Raw genomic sequence first — 20,341 nt, forward strand, 5'->3', positions numbered from 1 at the left:
TAGACTGCCATTCAGCCTATTATATTAAAAAATGAAATATGTATAATGATCCATAGTAATGAACACACGCGCACACACACACACACACACTGCTTTATGACATTCATGATAAGAGTGTGAAGCTTCAGTTGTTCATTGGCCTGCAGAAGGAGAATGCCACACACCATTTGTATACCATACATTAAGAGAAATATTTGGCTAACTGATGGTAATTAGGAACTATATGTACTGTTCTGACTTACCTACAGATTTGACTTAAAGACAGACTTAGGAACAAATCTTGTTCATAATCTCATGTTATTTTGTGACTTACAATGACAATTGAACCCAAAATTTATGTTGGTAATAAAATGTCTGTTAAGTGGGTTTTGTCCCATTTTACAACTTTTCTTGCTCAGTTGTTAAGTGAATTACTGTAGTTGTTAGTAACCTGGTTGTTAAATAAATCTGGTTTCTCCATTGATTTTGCTTGTCAGAAGGTTACAAAAGATGATCACATGACCCCAGGACATTGCAACCATCATAAATATGAGTCAATTCCCAAGCATCTGAATTTTGATCATGTGACCATGGGGATGCTGCAATGGTCATAAATGTGAAAAACAGTCATAAGCCACTTTTTAGTGCTGTTGTAACTTTGAAAAAAATGTTATAAATCGAGGACTACATACAATGGATCTTTTCTTAAATTTGGCACGTTTACAATATTTAATAAATTCAAGTGAAAAGGAATACTGCAACAATGTACAAACTTTTATACTACAGGATAATAATGTTGGCTAGGAATCTTATATTTGAGGGTAGGCCAGACAATGTCATGTACATGGTATGGTTTGGAGTTTCCAGAAGTTTTGTGATTCATTCTTACTGTGTCTTCAGTTTGACTTCACAAAAGTTTCTATGTGTTATCTGCCTCTGAATGGCAGAAAGTAATACCATCAATTTTCAGTTAGATTTATATAATTAACAGCAACACATAATCTATGGATAATAGATAACAGGCTTATTATAACTTTGCTCAAAATGAATAACAGGATATTTGTGCAGATATTCAGGGACAGTTTGGCTGTTACTGATTCTTGAACGTTTCAATCAACTATGCAAACACAAACACACTATTTTTGTTTTCTTGTATTTTCCAAGTAAACTTGTTTCATTCAGATGCCAATATACAGACAGATTCTTATTCAACAAAATCACAGTAAGTGCCATTTGATTACAAATATGCAGAAAAAAAATAGGATAGGGAAAAAGAGGAAATATTATACTAGTCTTAATTCTGCAATGGGGAAGCTAATAGTAAAATTTAAAGTGTGGCCGTGGCTAAATCATTTAGTCACTTGCTAATCTAAATCATTTGCTTCAAGTTTAAATCTTTGCCCTAAAAAGGTACTTCAGACTCATTCTGAACTCAAACAGCTGGCCAAGGTGGTTAAAAATGCTGATGGTCCTGCGATGCATAAATATGCATGTAAAATTATATAATCACACACACACACACACACATACACACACACATCTTCATATTAGGAAAACTGAAACCAGCTGCTAAACTGACAGCTGCAATTTTACATGGGACCCTCATGGACCTGAAATATAGAGACAGAGGCATGTACCAGCTGTATTATGACATCATTTAATGAAGAATGTTAAATTGATTATTCCAATATCATGATATGGAATTGCTGGTCATATTCCAGGTTAATCTGGCTATGGCTCTAATTATTTTGGAGTTCAGGTTACTTGAGCACATTTGTCAAGATATTCGGCAACATCAATTATTATTAGACATCTCTGGACAAGGGCTGAGGCCAGAATCTTCACTATATTCTTTAATAGCATCTATTTTAAATTTTTAAAATTATTTCATATTTTGGTCAAGGACTATAATAATTAAATTTTTCACCACTGTTGTAATGTGAAATGCTTTTGACAGATATTGCTAAACAATACAAGAAGTAGTCCACCTTGGACTCTTCTGGCTTCAAATTGTTAATATATAATTTCCCATTAAAATATCAAAATGTTAAAGAAAACCAGTAAATATACTGTTTTGTACAGTAAGAACACAAATATTACAAAATAAAACGTTAATTATAAGCCACCAATTTACTAAAATAACAAAGCCAGCGAAACATGCATTCCCATACAACATAAAAAATGCTAATAAAAGAGTTGAGTTAAATAAATTTAATAAATAAGAAAATATGTGTCAATTTGTTGCCTGTCCTTATAGTGTATATTTGTTTGATTTATATAGCACATTCTGGGCATCTTACAATAAAATAAATAAAAACAAATAAAATACACAATGTGAAATAAAAGCACATAGCAGCTGAGCATCATAAAATAACTATTTGCAAGGCTAGAGATGGACTCTCTGGGACTCCATGGCCTTGTGAAAGACCAGATGGGCCAGGCTAACTTACTCTCAGCTGGAATAATGTTCTCCATTAGCCCGTGTCCTGGGCTCCACTAACCAACAGCACCTGCAGCACATCCCTCTTTCTGGACAGCAGATTCTACCAGATGGGTAGAATCAATTTGGGAAAAATGGTCACATAAGAAACCCAGTCCCAGACCCATACAAACTTTAAAAGTAACTACCAATACCTTGAATTGCACCTAGAAGAACACTGGAAACCAATACTGCATGCAGAATATGGTGTTACATGTGCCAAGTAACTAATGCCATTAACTACTTCCAAGTGTTCTTCAAGGGCAGTCCCATGTACAGCATGTTCCATGAGCCAGTTGCCCAGGCTGTAGTTAGTTTCTTCCCAGATTGAAATGAACATGTTTTAAACCGTTTGTAAACATGTAATACTTTGCTGATTTAGGAGTATTAGGAAATTAAGTCTAAGCCTAAGTCAGTTCTAAAATGTAATCTAGCCATGAGAAACCTAACACTTGGGTCCTGAAAACTACTAAATGTGCAGAATCTGAGGGAATAAGAAGGCATTACCAAAACTGCCCATAAGGCTGTACAATGTATTTAATATATCTCTATAGCACAAAACCTTCCAGCTATTCTCAGTATTTTACAATAAATAAGTGAAAAAATAAGGTGTTCTATTGCAGGTTCCTAAAGACCAAATAAGGGACGCGGTGGCTCAGTGGGCTAGGACGCTGAGCTTGTCGATCAGAAGGTCGGCAGTTTGGCGGGTCGAATCCCGAGTGCCGCATAACAGAGTGAGCGCCTGTTACTCGTCCCAGCTTCTGCCAACCTAGCAGTTTGAAAGCACGTAAAAATGCAAGTAGAAAAATAGGGACCGCTACGGTGGGAAGGTAACAGCGTTCCGTGCGCCTTTGGCGTCTAGTCATGCCGGCCACATGACCATGGAGATGTCCTCGGACAAGCGCTGGCTCTTCGGCTTTGAAACGGAGATGAGCACCGGCCCCTAGAGTTGGAAACGACTAGCACGCATGTGCGGGGGAACCTTTACCTTTACCTAAAGACCAAACCAAAAGTATACATTTAATGAGTCTTTGCTCTTATATTAGGCAGCCTATAAAAATGGGTTCAACAAAGTTTGATGAAGGGTACTTTTAAGGCAACCTGGAAAACTGTCTATGGAAAGTGGGGGGGGGGAGAAAAAGAAAAAAATCATTTACAAGCAAGATATAATGGAAAGATGAAATAAAGGAGACAATTTCTTCCTAGGTGTCTCGTGGGAATTTAAATTCATTACATTAAATTGAGAGTAATATAATGATGTGATAATAGCAGGGGGAAAAAACAGGTGGAAAGCCCTTAATGATTTTGTTCATTTCCTCCCACTCTTCCCCCCCCAATTTGCTCTTGACCTTGGCAGATAAAACACTCTGAATAATATCAACAGATGGAATTACTTGGACCAGAAGTGTACAAGATGTATGGGAAAAATTAGCATGTGAATCAAGCACAGGATATTGTTGGTTGGTTAAAAACTTTATTTAGACTCATTCTAAAAACATACTGAAGGTCTATTTATAAAGTGATAGGTTCCCCTAATTTTTCATCATTGTCTCTCTGAATTGATGAATTTTTTTGCAGTTGGCACAAAAAGCAATTCAAACATAGTCATGATGACAATCTAAGTGTATATACTTCAGTCTAATAAACCTGTAGTACTTGTGAACCTATTTATTAGCTGAAGCCTCAGAAGAGTTGCTAAGACCCCCAGATACTCCTCAATTGAAGATACCCTAGTCTCTTTAAATACAACATAGTATTGTCTCCTTTTTTACATTGAACTGAAGTTTAAAAAATTTCAAAGTATTTTTAATAAAAAAGCATCAAATATTTATTATAATGGGTTTCTTTGAAATATGTTGAAACTCTTTCTTTTGTTCATTTTTCTCTTTTACATCAACAAAGCCAATCTTAGAATATAGGACAAATTAAACAAATTAATTAATAATTTTAGAAGAGAATGTGAGATTGAAGAAATCTTTCTTTCTTTCTTTCTTTCTTTCTTTCTTTCTTTCTTTCTTTCTTTCTTTCTTTCTTTCTTTCTTTCTTTCTTTCTTTCTTTCTTTTTGTAATCTAGGTGTATTTGAATGAGTTGCACTGTGCTAGTTGAAAAAGTCAATCTCTTCAACAATCTGGAGGAGACTAGAATTCTTTCCAATCATTAATTACCTATATTGTCTGATAGGTTGTTGCTCTGATAAATAAATTACAACTTAAATGCCAATATGATGCTATGGGGAAAATAATCTAAATAGTTCTCTTTAAAATTGAGAAGAAATTACCTGTTATCAGAAGCTAGGAACATTAAGTTTGTTTTAAATTTCAATGCTCCTATTAAAAATGATAGAGAAAAGATCAAAATAGATCAAATTCCACTTAAACAGAGTATAAAAAAATATGGTGACTATCAAATTGTTACGCCTTGGATGTTATTTCTCAGAGTTCATCCACACATCTGCAATTGCCATGCTTGTTTCTCATCCTGGAGCTTGCTGTCACCAGTGTGCTGTTGTACTGTGTATCTGAAACAGGACATTGCTGTACTGTTCTCTGTACAGCTCCTCTGTAGGATGCTGTGGAGACACTGACCAGTGATTTGTCCATTGAAATTCTAACATCACTAACTGCAGGAAAAGTTGCCCCTAATCACTGAATATAATGCATACTCGGATTGCTTGCACAATTCCTCCTCCTCCTCCTCCTCCTCCTCCTCCTCCTCCTCCTCCTCCTCCTCCTCCTCCTCCTCCTCCTCCTCGACAACCATTACATGGGAACAAAAAGTTTGTTTCCCTTAATTGCAATTTACTATTCTGCCAGATTTGTACTGTCCTAACGAAGCCTCCCATTACGAGTATTTCAGTTTAGACTTATATAAAAGATGTGCAAAGCTATAAAATATTCTTGCATACAATCACATAATTATTCCAAAATGACTGAAAACTCGTCATTCAGTTAATCTACTGACAATTAGCAGCAAAGAGAGCTTTCTATCTTTTGGCTAACACCCATCTATTGGTTGCCCACATTTGTGCTGGAAAGATACAAGCCATTGGATAATTGTTGCTGAAAAGCTGCATAACTATTATTTATATCAGTATACATGTAATAACATTTATCACTTATTCTACATAAAATGTATGTACACTCTCTCTAGTCTGGCACATTCAGATACCATTCTACATTTCCCAACCAACATGGTCAAGTTGTAGTTTAAGAAGACTAATTAGAAAATTACGAGGAAAATCAATCAAATCCTATAATCCACAAAGGGCTAGGCTAGGGTTATTAGAGTTCAGAATAAATCAAAACTGAAAAAGTTTTCTTAAGAAGCAGAGTTGACTTTTTCCATTGTCATAAATGGTGTCCATGTACATAAAGAGACATCCTTATCTCAACATTTTATGTATTTCTACACTTGGACCATTAAACTTGGATTCCAATATATGATAGTCACAGAAGTGAGGACATTAATGACATAGAATTGTCATCAATTTTAATGTATTACATTCAATGTTAATTAAATTTCAGAATTGATTCACACTGCATTTGAATAAGTTCTGTAATTTATCTCTTAATGGCTGCAGATGCATACATCAGTTACCACCACCATTATCAATAATATTGCATATTTCACTTCTAAATGTTTTGTATCTACAACCACTCTCTGTATATATTCATATACAGAAAGTAGTATTTTTCATACACAGAAACATATATTTTAGATGGTCAGAATACTTCGTTTCACAGTAACAAGTGAATGTTAGTAGTTTGTAATCACACTCTAAAATAGACTATCCTGAACCTGGCTCTTTAGGTCTCTTAAAGGTTCATTCACTGTTGTTGCATCTGACTCCATCCATTTTGCTACTGGTCATCTTCTCTCCCCTTCCGTTTTCCCATTGTAATATTCTTATTGCCCATTAGATGTATTGTATTTCAGCCCACAGTCCTGGTCTGAGTATTATAGGAGTTGAAGTCTAATACATCTGTTGAAGATCGGTTTATTGTTATAATTCAGTTAGGAAGTAGTTCTATTTATTTGATCTTTTTGCAGTTGCAAAATTTGAATGCTAACTCCTATTTCAATTAACTGATTTCTTCAAATGTATAGGCTAACTTTTTTGCATTTTCTAAAATTGGAAAGTTGTATACAATAACAATAGCTATTTAAGGAGTATATGGAAATAGTCAAACTAATTTATAGGTTGTAGTTAGGCTGTAGAAAAAAAAATTAGTTCAGGCCTTCAGAAGAGGCTAGAAGAGGAAAAGGAGTTATTCATCCTAGGAAAGTAGAAACTATCAGAAACCAACTCAAAACAGCTATTCCTTAATCATATTCCCCTTAAAAAAAGGGGACAGTGAACGTTTTGGAGAAGTTTTTAAGACTGATGACAGTCCTTTGAGGAAGGCCAGAAAGATGAAATAGACATTGCAGGAATTCCAGAAATTCTACTTTTTGTTGTATGGCAAATTAACAGTATTTTGAATCATTCATTCCTGCCTTGGTCTCTTTAAGGTTAAATATATATGCAAACAATAATATGTAATTTGATACTGTATGCAAAATTCTAGAAGCAAAGCAGAGTCTGGTCAGTATTTTGATGGAAGACCACTGTGAGATTCCTGGGCAGCTAACTTGACTGGTAAGTTGTACTAACAACATCAATTTGTAATCAAGTTGAGCTGTCCATGGAGCCATTTCTTTGTCATCTTTGTCAGCTAGTCTAGACAAACAACACACCCAGAAATATTAGCTCTATTTTTATTGTTAGTTTACATTATCTTGCATGTCTGAAAACACATCTCTTCCCCTTCCCCTTTATAGTCCAAGAAACTAGGAAATGGTCCATTCTGAGATATTTGCCATACCCTATTCCTTCTAAAAGCTCCCCTGCCTCATCTGATTATTGCCCAGTCTATGGCCCTTCCTCTTGTCTCCAGAGGACATTCTCACAACTTGGAACACGATGATCTCATCTGCAATGAGTATCATAGTATTTTAATCTTTTTACGAAGAACTATTAGTCATCTATTCCGAAGTTCAATTTAAGACCTCTTGACAACTTTAGTGGGTTGGAGGTAATGTATATAATTTAGGTCCTGACAGGACTCAAGGTTGACTCAGCCTTCTGTCCTTCCGAGGTCAGTAAAATGAGGACCCGGATTGTTCAGGGCAATATGCTAACTCTGTAAACTGCACAGAGAGTGATGTAAAGCACTATAAAGTGGTATATAAATCCTAAATTTGCTATTGCTATTGCTACAATGTAACTTCAAATCTGAACAGGTTATTATTCAAGCGTGAAGGTATAAATTATTTGGTGTGATGAAAGACCTTTAGGCAGAACTTTCTCAATGTTAGCACTAGACCAGGCTTAGGCAACCTTGGCTCTTTTATGACTTGTGGACTTCAACTTCCAGAATTCCTGAGGCTGCACAGCTGGCTCAGGAATTCTGGGAGTTGAAGTCCATGAGTCATAAAAGAGCCAAGGTTGCCTACCTCTGCACTAGACTATAAAATGGTGCCCCTGTGTATGTAGTCACAACGCTAGCCATTTTTAGTAAAATGTTACCAATTTTAATTGTCATTCTTTGCTTTTCAATTTCTGTTGTATTTGTAAATCTTTTTTTTAAACTAAATGAACTGAATACCACTTTGGTTAAACTTTCTATATAAAGACAACTTATTATATAATTTGACTTCATATGTTAATGTTAATTATACTTATATACCACATTATATTTTATAATTCAAGGCAGCTAACAAACACAATAATCTTTCCTGTTCCTCTTTTTCTGACAACAGCCCTGTAAGGCTGAGGTGGCTTTCGAGCCTAAAGTGGGTCCCCTGGATTTTAGCCTGGTACCTTTACCATTAAATCAAAGTGGGTCTCATATATATAATGAGTTTACTCAAGGTGAGTAAATAGGTAAATGTTATATTATGGAAAAATGCCTTAATTTTTTCAAAGTAATTTAGAGTGTGTGTGTGTGTGTGTGTATGTGTGTGTGTGTGTACACTTTAAACTTCTTATACTGGAAAAAAGTATCCAATTTTCAGGCTACTCATTTAAGGTTTGTAAAAGAAATAATATGGTTTACTGCTTAAAGATGAACTTTTTAAATAGGAAGCAAAAGTGTACGCTAAACAGCTAGAGTGAATAAATAAAAAGTTTTGGGCACACATCCAGTTTTAAATCAGAGACTAAACAAGAAAATTTCAAAGATGGAAGAAAGAATGTGGAGGTCAATGTGGAAAATATGTCCTAAGTCATGAGAAAATATTTTTCCAGCTAAAATGAAATCATTTTTCATAAAAAAATGATAGGGAAATTTATAAGAATTAAGTATGCTTTAAATATTTTTTTTACAAAGGATTGCTCTTTTTTCTCTTTGAAAAAGCAATGCCGTGGATATCTGAAACATTTAAGTATTTTTAAATCCTTCAACTTAAAAGTACTAGGATAATGTTTTAATATTACTGCTCAGTATTTGTACACAATTTTAAAATCGCTCTTTCAAAAATGAACCATTTTATAAACGAAATATTTTGCTAAATAATTTAAAAATCCATTTAAAAGGCTTGTCATGGAAGAAAATGATGTATCTGTTAATTCTTTTTCTTGAATAAATGATTGCAAAGTAATTTTTCATAGGTTATACTGTTTGAATCAAGATAAAATATTCCTATGTCCACACACGCTGAATTTTTTTAAAAAAATCTTTATATAGTCGTGTACTTATTTAAATGACTATAACTGTAAAAAAATGCAGTAACTTGCTATGGAAATGTGCCTACAGATATATGTAGAAAGAGTACAGTTTATGAACATATTATGTTTGTTCTTGGATATGGTCCACAGTAGTTACCATCTGTCCCTCGAAGAGATAAATTGTCAATTTAACAACTCCTCTTGCAATAGATTTTTGTTTTTCTTTACTGTAGTATAGATATGTCAAACTTGCGACGTCATGTGATGTTGTGCGACGTATCGGAGCTTTTTCCCCATTGTCGGCAATGGGATGGGTGCGGTTTCCTTGTGATGTGTCCAGCCCATGGGACGGCAGTTTTACACCCCTGCTATAGTACATTAATACAGGGATGATGTTTGAATATTTATTGCTCAATATTTGTTCAAAATCAAATGCATGTATTCTTACAGAAGTTCCTTACATTCAGAATTCTAGAGCTACCGTATTTTTAAGGCAGTGATTAGCACAACCATAACTTCATGTCCAATAAACGAGGTGTCACAGAATGTGTTCCCAAACTTGATGATAACTGTGGCTTTCTCTTCATTTATTCTCATCTAGAGTTCAGATACTTTTAACTGCAGTAACTGGATAATGTCTCATTCTGGAATGGATTCAGCTGTTCCCACTACAGACAGATCCAGATGCTTGGAAGCCAAGTACTAGAAAATGAGTCACCTTTCTTATATATGCACGTCATCCCAAACACTGCCTTAATGGGAAAATGACTCTTTCTAAATGTAAACCCGGAGCGAGGAAGCTTTCCTGTATTGCAACAGATCTGGCTACATGGACTCCAGTAAAACTAACAACAGGCCACTCTTTATGTGTGCCACAATTTCATGTCCTCTGCATTTGATATGAATGATGAATGTAAGGATTACTTTCATAGGTAGAAGTAAAAATCTGGCATAATCATTTGGCTATTAATTTTAAAATACACATAGTAAATAATCATGAATCAGAGAAACATACTTTCAAAGCATAAAGTTGCAAATATAAACCTATCGGGTTTATATTTCAAAATACAGCACTGAGTTCTTACTGATTTAATGAGACTTTGTTTCACATAAGAAGCCGTATGATTTCTCCCCCTTGCAGTGAGTCACAAGGAGGAGAAATGTCTGTTTCAGCAAGATCAACTGCATTTAGATTCCCTGTCTTTTGTTGGAGCCCTACCCTTGCATTTCTAAGCAAGCCAATATTTCTTAACTATGTTAAATAAATCTTATTCATCTCAAAAAGAAGTCATCCAGAAACATCAACACTCAGAAAGCAAGAAAATAACATGTTAGATTAAGTAAAAGATAGGTAAGCTTTCAATGCAAAACAGCGTCTACAGCATAAAAGTCCTTACCTTAAAATTGTGTGCTTTTTCATAGTTGAAATGGTTGTCGTTCTGAGTCAGTGCTGCTCTTCTGACCAAGGAGGTGATCTGTGAATAGGCAAAGAGTTTCAGTGGTTGCCACAAGAGTGCCCCTTTCACGCCCATCTTAACCCCCAAAGCTACTGCCAGGAGTTCTTGGCGCTTCCGTCCTTGCTTTGATTTGTGAACCACAGCACAAGCTTTCTCATTGTCAAGCCATAGCTCCTCTGCAAACATAGTGCTTGGATCCCAGATCTTTTCCTTGTCTTCAACAGAGGCTGAAAGGTTGACTGCTGTCAGCTTGGTCCAACTGCTTCTTAAGTTAGACAGCAGATTTGAAGCAGCTGCGGCAGCCCATTCTGAGGAGACCTCTGGCATGTGACTTGAATGGGCTGTCTTGCGTGATGGAAGGAGCTCCTGCATCTGAATAAGTAACAGTATGCTTTGTGATACTTTTTTAAAACAAAGTGTGCACAGAACAATAGCCTGGATTCATGTGCGGAACGACTCCTGCTTCTGGCCCTCCCAAGAGCAGAGGATCCTGCCAGGCACTGAAGAAATACCGACAGCTTTACAGCTTCATGTCACAACACATCTCCAAGGATAGATCACATCTACCCAGGAGCCCCTTTTTTCCCCCCATAAAAAACTCTTAATGCTGCATCCAATTGCGCTCAGAGCTGGAGACCTCTGAGCTCTTCCAGTACAAACACCATCATATTAAGCCTTTAAACCACAGTGATTCTTTAATCTTGTTGGGAGGGAGGAAATACCCTCCTCTTTTTCATATCCTGTACAAGGAAAAATCTAGTAGCACTTGAAAGATTAGTAGCCATGGCTGCCAGCACCTTAAATGAAGATTGTTTCTGACATTCTCTGCTTTTTGCAATACATAAAATAAATTGCAGTTTTTTCTCATTATTTTAAAATAACATTCCACTATTCCAACCTCTCAATGCTTTCCATTTCCCCCCCTACAAAGTGAAACTAAATATCCATCCCTAAATTCCTCTACAGGTAGTCCTCAACTTATGACCATAACTTTGTCCTAAAATTTCTGTTGCTAAGTGCAACATTTGTTAAGTGAATTTTGCCCCATTTTACAACATTTCTTGCCTCAGTTGTTAAGTGAATCATTGCAGTTGTTAAGTTAGTAACACGGTTATTAAATGAATTTGGCTTCTACATTGACTGCTTGTCAGGTTACAAAAGGTGATCACACGATCCCAGGACACTGCAAATATCATAAATATGAGTCAGTTGCCAATCATCTGAATTTTTATCCCATGGCCACAGGGACGCTGCAATAATTATTAGTGTGAAAAATGGTTATAAGTCACTTTTTTCAATGATGTTGTAACTTTGAACGGTCATTAAACGAACTATAATGAATCAAGGACTACCTATGCAATGTTGAGGAACTGAACCAGTTGACTGAACTTTGCTGCATAAGAAAATCAATTTGGCCTGATGATGGAGAGGGGGAGAGGGGGCTCCCCATTGGCAGGAACTCTCAATTCTCCTATCTCCTAGCACTTCTTCACTCCCTCTTGTTGCCATTGTGCCAGGACTTTCCTCATTCTTATTCCTCACAGAAAGCAAATATGACAAGGATGAATCATGTGTGTGTGTGTGTGTGTGTGTGTGTGTGTGTGTGTGTTTGTACCATGGAAGCAGGTACTCCCTACTATACCTGTACATTTGTTTTTTCTTGCCTTAGAACAGGGGTGTCAAACTCAATTTCATTGAGGGCCGCATCAGCATTGCAGTTGCCCTCAAGGGGCCAGGTGGGTGTGGCCTGGGTGGGCGTGGCCTACTGGGTGGGTGTGGCTAGAGTGTGTATGGCCTACTGGGTGGGCATGGCCAGCTCTACATTGTTCGCATCAAGGGTGCCTATGGGGGCCTGGGCAGGAGTGGGACAGATCTGAGGGTCTCTGGGCCAGGGCTAAGGCAGTGGGGGCTGTTCCCTCACTGTTTCCAGGATGGCTTCGCGGGCCACATGAAACCACTTTGCGGGCCGGATCCGGCCCCCGGGCCTTGTGTTTGACATGTCTGCCTTAGAACCTTACTTTTTTCACCATTGAATTTCATTTTGTTAGGTAGCACCCAATGTTCAAATCTGTCAAGATCCTTTTGTATCTTAAGCCTATCTTCTGGAGTGCTGGCTATTCCTGCCAGCTTGTTGTTGTCTGCAAATTTATTGAGTTCAAATTTCATTAAGCCCTATTCCATTTTGTGGTTCAATTAAACTCATCATTCCTAGGGTTTCTCAAGAATCTCTCTGCTAAAGCTTCTTGTCTACTCTCACTTTCTCTTGGAAACAAGTCAAGACATTCTACTAGAAAATTAGAATGTATATCATTTTTTTTATTAAATATAATTTTATTGTTTGCTGGTTTGGCTAATAAACTTGGCATTTTAAATTGTTACTGTGTTGATAGGTTTGTCAACTAGATTGATAATTTACAAGCAGTATTAATACGTGAAAGCATATAAATTGCCATCAGCATAATATAAATATTAAATTTATATTATATTAAATTTAAAATGTTAAATATTTAAATATTAGGGCAATTTATCCAAACCTTATTGGCCTATTATTAATTTTAAAAGGTCACAGAAGAGAATGTTCCATGTTATTTATATGAAACTATTTGTAGAATTTTGTGGACCCTGAAAGTCTGCTGTTGAAATTATTTCTTCACCTTAGGGATTACATTCCTGTCTTTTTTGTTCTTTTTGCTTTCAACAATTTGTACAGATCTCACTGCTGAAATATCCACACACTCTGCTGCTAAATAAATCTATTTTGCAGCTGATAAGACAGCTGACAGCTACTTTTAGGTAGGCTAGTAGAGAGATTTGGACCTGCTGTGGGATAATGTTTCATGCTCTCCTGTCCTACCCTTATGCCATTGTGGGCCAATAGCTAGTAGATACCGGATTCAGAGCAACGTTTTTTTTAAAGCTTCTGTTATTAAAGTTTAGCCTTTGCCCCCTGTATTTCTTAACCTTGGCAACTTAAGTTTGGCTCCAGCATGCTGACTGGGAAAATAAGGGAACTGAAATCCCCACATCTTAAAATTGCCAAGGGTGAGAAACATTGCTTTACCTGAACAATACAGCAGAGATACTATCCTCATTTCCCTTGGACTACTAGCATATCTGAACTCAGTGAATTTTTTTTATTAAAGATTTGCTTGGGATTTCACAGAACATTGCATTAGGCAAGGTTGTTTGATATCCACCATTTGACCAATTTTTAACATCTTATTTGTGCATTTTCTTTCTTGATGAAGAATGAAATTATATATCTTTAAGTTACATAACTCAATCCATAGCTGTGTTAAACGGATATTAGAAATAAAGGAAATGTTAACTTTAACATTTGCCTTATTATGTTTGATTTTTTTAAAGTGCATAATGCATACTGCTAAAGAATTAATTCACAAGCAATGGTGACACTTTGCAATGTACCTGTTTGGTACGTGCTCTGGAGACAGACATATTTTGTGGCATTTCTGGAATTATTTAAATAGGTCAACAGCACCAACACAAAACTCTGACAGTAAGATCAATTTTCTAGTAATCCTTTGGAATTTGTATTATATCACTTAAATTATAAAATCCTATTATATAAGGTACAGTACATCATTATGCAATACTGCAGTTACTCTGCTCCAAGTACAGGATTATACATAAAACATCTTATTAGAACCCTTATTTTAATGAAATAATTTAAGGAGAAAAATCCAGTAAAAAGAGCTGCTATTTCTCCTATTCCATTAAGACATAAAGTTCACCCATACATCTCTGTAATTTGTGATAAGTATCATAACATCTATTCAGCTAGGCTGTTTTTTTAAGTTGTCTTATTGTATCAGAATAATGTCTTTCATTAAGAATCCACTTTTGACTTTGGCCCAAATCCCAGTAACTTCGTTAACACATCCATGTAGTATGTTTGGCAACAATATTTGTTTGCTTATTTTAAACTACCTTTCCTTCAGGTGCTCAAGACATGATGTTGCAGGAAGCAGACTATGGCTAAATGCTATTTGTGCAAAACAGAAGAGTGTAGGCTGGTTTCATGAGGATTGCAAAGGCAATCGTGTCTGACTCTTTTCATTCATGGAGGTGTGAGAAAGCCTCAGATGCCCTGATATGTGTCTTGTGGGATAGAAAGGATAGTTGCTTAGTAACAGGGATAGCTGTTCTATTAAACATTGGTGTGCCTCTATGATTCTCTTCATCTTCTCACTGAACTAGAGTGAAAATAGATCCTGAAACTGGTTGCAGCAGAATTAAAACCTTGATCATACCATATGTGGTTGGTTAACTTTTCAAGTTTCTAGTAAACACATCAGAATAAAGAAAACACAAAGATTATTATTTTGTTACTCTTCCATTTCTGTATTAAATCAATGATTGAATATGATCAAAATAAAATTGTACAGCTGCCTTCAATCCATTTGCATATCATGCTGTGGTTAGATGCAAATGATGCCTATTAAACACTACAGAGATGAAGCAGGTTTTTTTTTGTCCCTAGCATTCTTCTGTAAGGAAGAACATTTATGGCTGAATTATAATAAAACTAATACTGTAAGTTTTGCAAACCCACCCCCTCAGAACTTCAATTTGGATTATTAATAGGATGAATTTTGAATAGGTGGCGTGTCTTAAATATTTGTGGCTTTCTTCATTTTTTTTATAGTCATAAACCTCACTTCCTGTATTGGCTGACCTTGGAAGACTCTGATTGGCTTACAACATCAATGAAAATGTTAAAAACATAATGACAAAACATAATGGCCTAGACAAAAAAGCAAGTATAGCAATTAAAATAAATAGAATATGGACTCTACCAACTGCCTATCTCTGGCCTGGAACAAAACTAGTTTGTAAGGGCTTTCTAGAACCGCAGGTGAGGCACACAGTCCATATCTCTGGGAAGATGCTGTCCTAGAGAAATACAGAAGATATGGTTCCTAAGTCCCACAAACTGACAGCATTTGATTAAGGAGACATTCTTCCACCATCAAAAGCCATAGAGGAGCATTGAGTCTTCTTCTGTTTTTACATAAAAGGAGATCAATGTATGCCAGCTGCGTTTAAACTGTTCACAATGAGCTTTTGAGACACATTTTTTGTGGTATAGAATTAGGCAGAGACAATAACCAGCAGCAAGATAGACCATACTATCCAAATTCTTAACAGTGGCAAAATTCAAAAGCCAGAATAATACTTTGATTAAAAATAGGATTTTCATCACTATTATTCCAATTTATATAAAAAACAAGAATTTTTTCTGAAGAAAATAGGTGAATATTTAAACAAACAAAAATTGCTAAAGATTGCAGAGAAACAGAAACAGATTATGAATGGACCCATAACATTAAGGAAAGCTAAAAGCTATAAAAATGGCTAAAACAGGAATGGTGCCTGTATATCTTACTATAAATGCTTTGAACATAAGATTTTTACAGCAATTACAAAATATGATGAGTCCTATTTTAGAAAGGAGAAAGATGCCAGAGAAAAGAAGCTAATATATTAGTAATAATTAAAGAGGAACAAGATTTGACTTTAACAAGAAACTATTAGCTGATATCATTACTGAATAATGACTAAAATTTGTTTATTGTGATTTTGCCTGACAGGTTGAAAACAATTTTGCAAATTTTATTCATGAGGATCAATATTTTTTCACCTAAAAGACAGTTAAAAGATGATATAAGAAATATGTTGAGCATTTGGGGTCACATACTCGACCTTGTTTTTTTATCTGGACAGTGGTTTGATGATCTGGGAGGGGGTTCGCCAACTATTGTCCCCCTGTCATGGACCGATCATTATCTCCTGCGGCTGGTTTTCCGCTATGCCACCCCTCGCCGCTGGGCTGCGGAGCCGACCAGGTGATTCTGCCCCAGGTGCCTAATGGATCCAGAACGGTTCCAGATGGCGCTTGGATCTATACCTATCTCCCTCACTCATAGCCCGGCCGATGCCTTGGTGGATGCCTGGGAAAGGGCGGCTACTGAGGCACTCGACCATGTTGTACCCTTGTGTCCCCTGACCCAGTGCAGATCCGGGTGGCCTCCATGGTTTTCCGAGGAGCTCCAGGAGATGAAGTGTTGGAGACAGGGTCTAGAGGTCTTATCTCGCAGCGATGGAGGCAGCAAAATCTAACTATTTCGCTGCCCTCATCGCGTTCGCAGATAATTGCCCAGCCGCCCTGTTTAGGGTGACTCGCTCCCTCCTTAATCAGAAGGTGAGGGAGGAACCCCTGCAGGGGTGGGCCGAGGAGTTTAGTCAGCATCTGACGGATAAAATCACTCAGATTCGGGCCGGTCTGGACTCCGACTGGACAGAGTCTGACGGGGGGGGGGCAGATGAGCAGTCCTGGCAATGTTATCTGGGATGAATTCGATCCTGTGACCCCAGAAGAGGTGGACAAGATCATGGGGAGACTGAGTTCCACCACGTGTTTATTGGACCCGTGCCCCACCTGGCTTGTGTATGCAGCTCGGGAAGGGACACGAGGCTGGTTTCAGGCAGTAATAACTGCTTCTTTGAGGGAGGGTAACTTCCCTGCCGCCTTGAAGGAGGCAGTGGTGAGGCCCCTACTCAAGAAGCCTGTCCTGGACCCAGCTATTTAACAACTATCGTCCAGTCTCCAACCTTCGCTTTCTTGCAAAGGTTGTAGAGAGCGTGGTGGCGCATCAGCTCCCTCTGTTCCTGGAGGAAGCTGATTATCTGGACCCGTACCAATCAGGCTTTAGGCCCGGGTACAGCACGGAGACGGCATTGGTCGCGCTGGTGAATGATCTCTGGCAGACTTGGGACAGGGGTTGTTCCTCTGTCCTAGTCCTATTAGACCTCTCAGCGGCTTTTGATACCATCTACCATGGTATCTTACTGCGGCGCCTCAGGGGGTTGGGAGTGGGTGGCACTGTTTTACAGTGGTTCTCCTCCTACCTCCTGGGTCGTTCGCAGTCGGTGTTGGCAGAAGGGCAGAGGTCCGCCCTGAGGCCTCTTGTTTGTGGAGTTCCTTAGGGGTCGGTCCTCTCTCCCCTCTTGTTCAACTTCTATATGAAGCCGCTGGGTGAGCTCATTCGTGGTTTTGGGCTGCGGTATCATCAGTACGCTGATGATACCCAGCTTTTTCTTTCCACCCCGAACCAACCCAGTGATGTCCTTGACGTGATGTCCCATTGCCTGGAGGCGGTCCAGGTCTGGATGGGGAGAAACAGGCTTTGACTTAATCCCAAGACCTAGTGGCTGTGCATACCGGCATCTCGGTTTAATCAGTCTATTCCATCATTAACTATGGGGGGTGAGGTGTTACCCCCCGTAGATAGGGCCCACAACTTGGGTGTCCTCCTGGACTCATGGCTCAGTTTGGAAGATCATATAGGAGCCATGGCCAGGGGGGCTTTTGCCCAGGTTCGCCTGGTGCACCAGTTGCAGCCCTATCTGGACCGAGATGCCCTACGTACAGTCACTCATGCGCTTGTGACCTCCTGGATAGACTACTGCAATGCTCTCTACATGGGGCTGCCCTTGAGGACCACTCAGAGGCTTCAGCTGGTGCAGAATGCGGCTGCGCAAGTTGTGATGGGGGTCTCCCGATACTCCCATGTAACGCCTCTTCTCCGTGAGCTGCATTGGCTTCCAGTTGCCCTCCGGGTGAGATTCAAGGTGCTGGTGATGACCTATAAAGCCCTAAATGGCATGGGCCTGGATTATCTTAGGGAGCACCTGCTGCCAGTGTCAACTTCCCATCATCCTGTGCGCTCCCACAGGGAAGGCCTCCTCAGGGTCCCGCCGGTCAAGGAGTGCCGGTGGGTGATTCCCAGGGGGAGAGCATTCTTGGCCTGCCCTATGGAATCAGCTGCCGGTGGAACTCTGGATCGCCCCCGACCTTCGTTCGTTTCGCTGGGACCTAAAAACCTGGCTATTTGAGCTGGCCAGCCTGGACTGAGGGGTTTTTAAGGTTTTAAATTCAATTTTAAAGTGTTGGGGCTATTAATTTAATTGTATTTTAATCTGTATATTGTATCTTTTTTTAATTTGCCCTGTAAACCGCCTGAGTCCTTCGGGAAAAGGGCGGTATATAAATCGAATAAAATAAAATAAAATAAATTTTTTTCGGAGTACTTGGAGAAACATAATAAAAGCAAATTAATGAAGAACTGGGCCTTCCTGTTAAAAGTTTTGGAAGATATGAATTTTGACGACAACCTAGGGATGCCTGATGTCTTATTTCCTGTTTATTTTAATTCTTGAAATATTGAATAAGATATAAGACAAGATGAGAAAATTGTGGGATTAATGATTAATTGCAGCTCCTTCCAAAATAGTGCCCACTTTACTATTCATATAGGAAGGTCATGTGGCAGATTAGCTGGTTCTCATTTTCAAAAGTGATCTTCAGAAAAGGTAAATGAAGTGAGGTGGGATGGGGGTGGGAAACAGGGTGTGGAATAGAAAGCAATAATATTTCTTTATAATGAAATATTATATAATATTTACTTTGGCATTTTTTTAATATTCTCTTAGCAGTTCTCAAAGACAAAATATCCTCTACTATGAAAGAGATTGCCCTTGTGAACAGGGTATAATCAAAAAGAGCCTTGGTGGAGCAGTGGGCTAATGCCTCCTTAAGTAACACCAGCTGCCTGCAATTAGTGCAGGTTTGAGTCCCACCAGGCTCAAGGTTGACTCAGCCTTCCATCCTTCCGAGGTAGGTAAAATGAGGACCCAGATTGTTGGGGGCAATAAGCTGACTTTGTAATAATGCCGCTTGGCGGGGGCTGAAAGCCCTAATAAGCAGGCATACACATAGAATGAAGGCTATTGCTAAGCACATTGATTTGTGCTTAGATTGTAAGCCGCCCTGAGTCTTCGGAGAAGGCGGGATATAAATGGGTTTAAAATAAAAAAAATAAAAATAAAAAAGCTAACTTGTATACTGCTATATTGCTCCTTTTAGAGGAATTTTCATATTACTTTGATATATCCTATGATGCCCTCGACATGATGTCCCGTTGCCTGGAGGCGGTCCAGGTTTGGATGGGGAGAAACAGGCTTCATCTCAATCCCGCCAATACTGAGTGGCTGTGTATATCGGCATCTCGGGTTAACCAGTCTTTTCCATCGCTAACTATGGGGGGTGTGTGAGGTGTTACCCCCTGTTGAGATAGACTCATTACATGCAAAGCAAGATAGTTCAAGCTGTGATTTGTCATAATTGTAATGATTATGGCTTATAGCTCATGAAAACCCCAAATCCACAATCTCAGAAAATTAGAATATTGTGAAAAGGTGCAATATTCTAGGCTCAAAGTGTCCCACTCTAATCAGCTAATTAAGCCACAACACCTGCAAAGGGTTCCTGAGCCTTTAAATCATCTCTCAGTCTGGTTCAGTAGGAATCACAATCATGGGGAAGACTGCTGACCTGACAGTTGTGCAGAAAACCATCATTATTTATTTATTTATTTAATTCAGTTTATATACCGCCCTTTTCCCGAAGGACTCAGGGCAGTTTACAGGGCAAAATTAAAACAATACAATATAAAAATTAAAATAAAATTAAATCAATAGCCCCAAAATTTAAAATTAGAATTTAAAAACCTTAAACCCCTCAGTCAGCTAAACCCCAGCTAACTCAAAAAGCCAGGTTTTTAGGTCCCGGTGAAACGAACGAAGGTCGGGGGTGATCCGGAGTTCCACCGGCAATTGATTCCACAAGGCAGGCG

At 38.2% G+C, this 20,341-nt stretch overlaps 1 protein-coding gene across 2 annotated transcripts in view; it reads right to left on the reverse strand.

Annotated features, from left to right (window-relative positions):
• The window catches only part of CHN2 (chimerin 2), a 151,358-nt gene that overhangs the window by 26,762 nt on the left and 104,255 nt on the right, over positions 1 to 20,341 (reverse strand). For both annotated transcript variants that reach the window (XR_014028409.1, XM_081343190.1), the window contains exon 7: positions 10,566 to 10,643. Coding sequence is in view for 1 of the 2 variants with exons in the window: in XM_081343190.1 (XP_081199316.1) it covers positions 10,566 to 10,643 (78 nt within the window). In the remaining variant the exon portion in view is untranslated. The remainder of the gene's footprint in view (positions 1 to 10,565; positions 10,644 to 20,341) is intronic.

Source organism: Vipera berus (genome assembly GCF_964194415.1).
Source record: "Vipera berus genome assembly, chromosome: Z".
NCBI classification, from domain to species: domain Eukaryota; kingdom Metazoa; phylum Chordata; class Lepidosauria; order Squamata; family Viperidae; genus Vipera; species Vipera berus.